The sequence below is a fragment of the Pieris brassicae genome, chromosome 3 (assembly GCF_905147105.1).
Source record: "Pieris brassicae chromosome 3, ilPieBrab1.1, whole genome shotgun sequence".
NCBI classification, from domain to species: Eukaryota; Metazoa; Arthropoda; class Insecta; order Lepidoptera; family Pieridae; genus Pieris; species Pieris brassicae.
This window is the reverse complement of record NC_059667.1, coordinates 15425062-15433115: the sequence shown is the minus strand read 5'-3', so window position 1 is coordinate 15433115 and position 8054 is coordinate 15425062. Positions and strand designations below refer to the sequence as shown.

Below are 8054 nucleotides of genomic sequence, written 5' to 3'. Positions count from 1 at the left end.
ACCATTTGATTGTAGTGTTGATGTTTAATAATAGATGGCGCTAAAACACAAACCATGTGTTAGGTATATGTATCCAAATGGTATCTAGATAGAAAATGCTAATTGTCTTCTTTTATAATTAAATAGATGGCGCTAATAACGCAATAACAACTATTCTTTTCACTACCAATTTTTTCATACTAACATTATGCTAATTGAATAATTATTGGCAATCTGTTACAAGTTGTTGTTAATTGGAGACCAAAAATTGTGATTGTGGGCACGGTTGCATGTATAAAAGATAGCTAAAGAAAAATAAATAACACCAAGATATTTTTTAAGACTTTATTACGTCATTCATTTCAAACTACACCTTCAAACTGTATTGATTATAACTACTATAAGCTATAACATTACCTAACATTTGACCGAAACCTAATGTTTAATGAAAAAATTTTGACACGTTTTAAGACTTCCAAGAGATTTTCCATACTAAGTATTCATTCCATTATATACTTACTACGTTAAATATTAAATACATGAGGAATGTACAATAAAAAAATATACCGAAACTTTGATAAGTATTAATCATTTTACAACAACCACCCTTATATAGTGACAATTAATATAATGTATACAAATTAACGGTCCGAAATTTATTAGCCGACGATTCTCTTGATTTATAGATTCAGTATTTGCAGGAGTTAAAAATTACTCCAATCCTCTTTTGTTTTAAGAGTAGGAGTTCAGGAGTTCTATAATCATTAATTTTTTATACAACTGCACATACATGAATCCGCCCTATTATCATTCATTTGTAATATTTTTACTGTAATTTCCTCACGCTACTAAGTTAAAACGGTTTAATTTAGGCGTAGAGGAACTTGAGAATTAACTTGTAATATGTGTTCGCGTATCTTCTATGTTTGGAATACGGAACATTTGTTACTTTGAGATCGTCCATTTCTTTGCATGTAAATAAATTAATGGTTACAAATAAATTCTCAAATTTATCAAACACCAAACGTTAAAATTAGTTTCGCTTGCAGAAGCTGCACTGCGGTGGCTTGGTACACATTAAAATGTCTCACATACATAAAATTCGCTCGTTCCCATATACAACTATTACTAACGATATACACGTAACAAAAAATATGTTAAAATGTATTTTTAAGTCTCAAACGAAGTGTTAGTCAAAATCAGGTACAAAAATATAACTAAGGTAACTGGATCGCTGAGGAAGAATTCGAGATCACTTTGCTTATGAAATCCTTAAAACCCAGATTTTCAAAACATATTTTAATCCAGCATTAAATTAAATCACAGTAAACAATTTTAACCTTAAATGCGATTAATGTATTGGACCATTTTACCCAAAAGAAAACCTCATAACAAGGCCCATAAATATTTCTACTTACGTCTAATGTAACAAAAAATATAAATAAGTCAAGGTGTTTGTTACGTAACATGTGCACTCTATTTGATCGCACGCGCATGTGCCGAAACTACTTGATTAACATAGTCCGTTGTACACGCGTCGCTACTTCCTCAACATAGACATCTTAAACCTAAGCTCGTGGGTGAAAAATCTAGATCAACTACGGTGCAAAATAGTCCTGCCTCGGTACTCTGTATCTCCCGATCCCGAATCCAATTTTGAGTTTTACCGTTCGAGACCATCACGGATATCGCGAGAATGCAAAAGTCAATATCGCCGTTAGAAGTAACAGAGTACCAACGCTGTATGAAGTACAAAATATAAGGTACCGGCTCGTACCTTAAATCGATAGTGTCGTGACAGCTTAAGCTATGACTCACTTTTAATAGGCGAGTCAACGAACGGTCTATTTCACGTTTCCGTAATTTGTGCTTTAGTACATTAACAGAACCTTAGGCCTTTCGTTATATACAAAAACCGCTAAATTATCGCTTAATGAATAAGTATCGTTAAAATATCTTAGTGATAAGCTACAACAAACAATGTTATACAGATATTAAATAAATTACGATCACTAATAAATAATACAGGCTGCGGTCGGGACTAGCATAAAAAAATGAGCGCAATACAAAAGCCCCTTAAGCTAATCTAAGTCTTTGGTATTAACTGGGCACTAACCTACATCTAGACAGGTTCTAATGTATCAAAAAACCTTATTATTTACACTCGCCTTGACGCGAAGCGAACGCAAAGAAATCGACACCTCCTGGGTTTTCAAGGCCAGGAAAAAACGGATGGTTCCAGTGGATAGTTCCACGCGCTTCGAGGCCTCAAAGCATGACGGCCGGTAGTGGGGTTGACAGCGCCATGTGCTCTGCACCCCTGACGGGCAGCCTTTGAGCTGTGACGTAATGCCTCATCAGAGCCGGGACCGTGGGGAAGGCGGTCGAAGCCCCACCCAGGGTGTATCCGTCGCTCCCGCGACATATACGCATGTGCATGAAGCCACGTGTCGATCTGGAAATCAAAAATACTCATAAACAACTAAAAATAAACATTTTTTATTTTTATTTTTAAAAAACAAAAAATGCGGTCAACGCTATAAAAACCGTGACTTAAAAAACATTATTTATATATAAAAATATTTACTCACTTTAAACTAAGGGAATAATCATGTTTGGCCGATTCACTGTTCCGAACCAAGAAAGCGCCCTCTTCTGCGTCTCTCAACAGACTCTCAGCTTCCACGCGCGACAACGTTCCATGATACCACCTGAAATACAAAACATCCACATTACTTATTCATTGTCATTTTTAATACTTAAAGGAATTATTTAGAAATGTTTTATATCTTCTATAATGTCAGGTATTTATTATAATTAACAATTTAATTCCTTTGAATTATTTTGACACATTTGCATGGTATTTTGATATGGCTGATTGTACGGTAATTTCAAATATATAAAAAAAAACAACTATTTTATAATATGACTGCGTATAACAGTTGTAGGCTCTACATACATTCAGTTTGCCGATTAAAAATACACAATAAACAGTATAAATAACAAAATAAATAAACTTACCCTTGACGGTCAAGTGGAAGTGATGCATCAACCAAATCTCGAGGCGGAGCGATGGGTCCCAAATTCAAATGTAATCCTTTAGATCCGTTCGAGCCACTGCTGCCGCTATTGAAATTCAATGTCAGCTTTTCTCGGTGTTTATCTAAAATATAAAAGATACATCTTATCTCACGTCATAAAGCTTTAAAGAAGGTTGCATTATGGAGGCAATATAAGTCACTTGCCTTTATGTGTCAAACGGGAGTCTATCTAAAACTCCTAACTTGACTGAACGTTTACAAATTGCCTGCAACTTGAAGGAAAAAGTTCCCTCGTAAGGCACTCAAGTGAATTAAATATAAGGGCGTCCGACTAGAACATTTCGTGTGGTTCAATCTGGACTCATATATCTTAATCGGTTTATTATTCTGAGTAAGTCACGTCAAATTACGAGAGCCTTTAATCTAATGTGAAAGACCCTTTTACCGACAAATACGCAATTTGTAAATAAGCTATAAGGAAAACAAATTACCTCGGTTTAAGTCTTGAACACTTTGGCTGGATGAAGCGTTCGATATTGCGTCACCGAAATCACTGTTTAGTTGTAAAGACTGGCCGCGCAACTTTCGACGTAGTTTTGGCATATCAAATGGCAAGGTACGTAGATCAACTTCGGCCTCGGCCCGCCGTCTACGTAGTTTTGGCATATCGAATGGAAGATCGGATAGGTCCACAGCTTCATCCTTACGAACTTCCTCCGTGTTGCTATTTTTAAAATTGATGAAAGCGTTCCTCGAATCGACCCCCTCTCGGGAGTGAATAGAAATACCACTGTCGGAGCCTTGAATCTCAGTATCCCCAGGTGTCGAATGTCTAAATGTGAGATTCAATAAATTCCGATTTTGCAAAGCCCGTCGTTTAGGCTTAGCCACAATTTCCACGGTAGTTTGTACGGTGTTATTTCCTATTTCGCCGTCCTCGGGTGAAACTTTTTGTGAATTATTATTTTTATTGTTATCAGACGTTTCCGACGCTGGCTCTTGTGAAGACTTATCAGATATAGGGCTTAAAATATGCAGTTTAGCCGGATGATGCCCAAACCCCGTCAAATGCATGTGGTGTGATTTAGCAAATGGAACGTTTCCAGAATCCGAGCTGTGTGAACTGAGAGAAGAAGAATGTCTGCCTTCAGAACTACTACTACTTCGATCACCTTCGCTATTGCTGCTTCTCAGTGATTCCATACTTCCTCCACTGCTGCTAGTAGCCATACTCTCAGTGCTGGAATACTTTCGACGAGGGCGCACTATACCGGGCCTGCCTTTAAACTCCATTATAGGGCCGACCCCCTTTGGCCCTGAGTACCGATTCAATTCTGGGGTGTCTGAATCGGAAGTGGGTCGACCCTTAATCTCTAAAAAAATACCGTCTTTTGACTGTCCTCTTTCATCGTCACCATCACGGGACTCTCGAGATGAGTCCCTGAGTCTCTGACCAAGGTCTAGGTCAGTTGAGACAGATGCCTTGGCGTCTGTCATGCTAGCGTCGCTGCTAGTTGGCGTGTCTCGAGCCCGTAGTGATTTTACAGGTAATCTTAAGTCCTTCAAACGTGGATGAGCCGGCTGGGATTGCGGTAAATTAGGAGCACTCTTAATACTATTCATCGCAGAGCCATCTTTTTGCTGAAATTTTGTCGGCAGTGGCGCTGTCGACGGTGGTGACGGTGTGTAACCTCTTAAAGGTAATTGTGACGTAGACGCTGTCCTATCGTCATCGTCTATAATGTGTAATTTTTCTAAGTCTTCGGATAATACGGTAGTGTTTGTTTCATTTTCTCTTTTTTGACGAATCGTGGGTATCTTGGAACGTCGTACACTATCCGTTTTCATGGTCACCTTGCGACGACCCTTGTAGTCAGGCTCACTGCGTTCAACAGCTTCAAATGCTGATTGTGCCGAGGTAATAAGTTTACGTTCCTCAGCCTGTAATAGGGCCGGATGGTTGCTGACGCGATCAAAATCGTCCAAGTCGTCATCAGAGCGTGCAATTTTGCAGTCAAAAGCGGTCTCGTATATCTTTCGAGTGGTCATCTCTTGAGGCCAGCGGGGCAGAGGAGCCGGCACATAAAAAACACTACGAGACGCGTGATGCTCATCTACATGTTCGGGCGCGGCGCACGCGCAGCCGGCCGCGTCGCGCCCACGACGCCTCGGCGGCATCCACGCGCTCTCGCCAGACGAAGATGACGATCGTTCTAGCTCACGAAAGCCATCTTCAGCCACTGAGAAGCGTTTTGGCAGATTTGGTCTTTGAGCAACGTGGGGAGCGTCAAGGCTGGCTGACTTTCTGTATCTCGGACCTCGCGACGATGACGTTGAAGATGCTGCAGCTGCCGGAGCTGGAGCTGGTGCAGAGGTTTTAAACAGATCGCCGTAATAGTATGGACTAGGATTTCTGCGAGGGGCGTTAGCGTAGCGTGGATCAGAGCGTCCACTGTCGGGCGAATGTAAGGACGGTGCAGTTGCAAATGGATCGAATTCACCAAATTCGTCGTCTTCTTCTTCCTCTTCACTAGATGAAGATCTATCGTCTGTAGATGATTCTGAAACAAATAAATAATGATTATAATCTAAAGTCAAAAATAACAATTGCTTTTATACAATATATGCCTCTTGGCTATGTATATTAATATGTAAACCGCGAAAAGGAGCGCTTCAAAATTTAAGAACGTTTTATGAATAAAATGTGAGTAATGATGTCGAAACCTACTTGTCTGCGTCTACGAATCGTCTCAAGTGGAACATTATAAATGACAGTAGACAAAACTCATAGTGCATTGTATACGTTTATCAATTATTGAAAACGAAATAACTGTGTACTTAATCTTAAACGTGTATTTAATACAAAATTACTACGTCTTTATCACCACGATACAGAATATATATGTAGGTATTTATTATCCACAATTCTACGAAATACGCTAGATTTTCCTACTTTGGCATTTTAAAACCGTTTTTATCTGGAATTTATCCGTTGATAATTTAATTCTATATTCGTAAACTTGTTGTTATTAGTACAGCTGTAAGCCGCTACCTAAATCTACTTGGGTAGACAAAGATTGCGCTACTAAAGATAATCGCAATTTCTGATTGGTTACCCAAAATCGACTATTAGAGGGGTGTGTAATATGACGTCATTACGTGACGTAATTACTTTTCCGCGTGACTGGACATGTAGCCTATGAGCACGAATTTATTTAATTGACACGATTTACATGTTTAATGTCTTTTCGAACTATTTCACCGTCTACGTTTAGATTAAATGACACTAACGGACTGAAATTATTAAAATTTAAGCTTGTTTAGAGATAAATCAAAAGCCAACTACTTATATTATGCATCTATATAAATATAAACGATCACTACATATTATAAAACAAAGTCCTCTTCCATACTTCCTAAGTATCTTCGCCATAAACTCAAACACGACTGAACGAATGCTTTCACCAATAGACATTCACGATAAAGCTTTAGGTATATAACTTGTAAAGGTTTTATGTACATTGGTAGGAATATGAAAAAAAATGTTGTAGATGTTGGAAAAAGTCCAGTCGACTGGGATCTTGCTAAGCTATTAAATTTGTGTATTTTTGCGCATTAAACCAAGTACATTACAAAATTGGAGCTGGTTCATTCGAGATAAATCAAATGCTTGAGCGGAAATGTAAACTTAACTGAGAATACTTGTAACATGACATCATAAATTCAATAAGCCGGAAATCCGATCAACGATTAATGGACATAACACAATCTAGAAGGAAAATAAACTGGTTCAGGAACCACATTAATGTGACCATTTTTAATTTCTTTAATCAAGACTTCCTGGTGGTCCATGTGGATTCAACACCAATATATATATTTATATATATATATATAAGTAATTACGAAGTTATATGCTGTATTTATGGTTGTCATTCACCAAACTAATTATGAATATACTAAAAGCTTACTACATCATGAGGATATTTATTAATTAAAAGCAATTATGAGCAAAGCTTTTCTCAAACATCACGTTATTTTTGGTTTATTTGATTTTTCTAAATTTCAAGTGACATTTAAGTGAAATTATAATCGTTTACTTTATACAAACAAAAAATATACTACAAAAATAAATAATTTAAAACATAGTTTATAAAGGACATGTTAGATTGTAATTAATACTTGGTGTTATTCGTTAGATAAATATGACTTTTATCCCCATAACCCAGAATAACATTTTAAGGATATAATCAAAATTGCAGTTATAATTTACCGCTGTAGAATACAATGGAAATTCTCATTTATTACGTCCGAGGATTTTTTCAGTCTAGACGAACAGCGCCTGATTAAAAGTTGCCATTGTTCATCACTAGCGCAGGTTTTATCTAGCCTAATTGTAAATTTCCAATCGACTACCTACTTTGTGGGACATTGAAGACTATTTGCGGCATTCACAGAACATCAAATTATCTCTCAAAAAAAAAAATAATGGCGCTACAAACTTTTTAGGTCTGGGCCTCAGATTTCTGTTTCATGATCATTTGTTAATCTAATAGACTAGTAAGTAATCACCCTTCTGTGCATCACGCACGCCGTCGACTTTTTGGGTCTATGCAAGCCGGTTTCCTCACGTTGTTTTCCTCCACCGTTCGAGCTAATGTTAAATGCGCACATAGAAAGAAAATCCATTGGTGCACAGCCGGGGATCGAACCTACGACCTCAGGAATGACAGACGCACGCTGAAGCCACTAGGCCAACACTGCTCAATTATCTCTCAAACCAATACAAATTATTGGTACAGATTTATTTTCAAATGAAGTCCCCGGATAATACTAATACGTTTTTGTACGTTTTTCACCAATAGTGTATTTTTTTATTGCAATAAAGTTCACAAAAAAGACTGCGACTTTACATGAATTACAATCTAGCCTATACAATAATTATGGCTAGTAAGTAATATTATGTTGACTTAATTTTCTACAATACTAATGAATTAAACTAAGCTAATGTTCATTAACAGTCTTAGTGTTCTGTAA

The 8054-nt window shown here is 37.4% G+C and overlaps 1 protein-coding gene across 2 annotated transcripts in view; it reads right to left on the bottom strand.

Annotated features, from left to right (window-relative positions):
• Positions 1–310: 310 nt before the first annotated feature.
• The window catches only part of LOC123706652 (serine/arginine repetitive matrix protein 1), a 128692-nt gene continuing 120948 nt past the window's right edge, over positions 311–8054 (bottom strand). For both annotated transcript variants that reach the window (XM_045655930.1, XM_045655931.1), the window contains 4 exons: positions 3512–5581; positions 3001–3142; positions 2571–2690; positions 311–2434 (listed from right to left, as the gene is read on the bottom strand). In XM_045655930.1, coding sequence (XP_045511886.1) covers positions 2248–2434; positions 2571–2690; positions 3001–3142; positions 3512–5581 — 2519 coding nt within the window. In that variant the 3' untranslated portion in view covers positions 311–2247. The remainder of the gene's footprint in view (positions 2435–2570; positions 2691–3000; positions 3143–3511; positions 5582–8054) is intronic.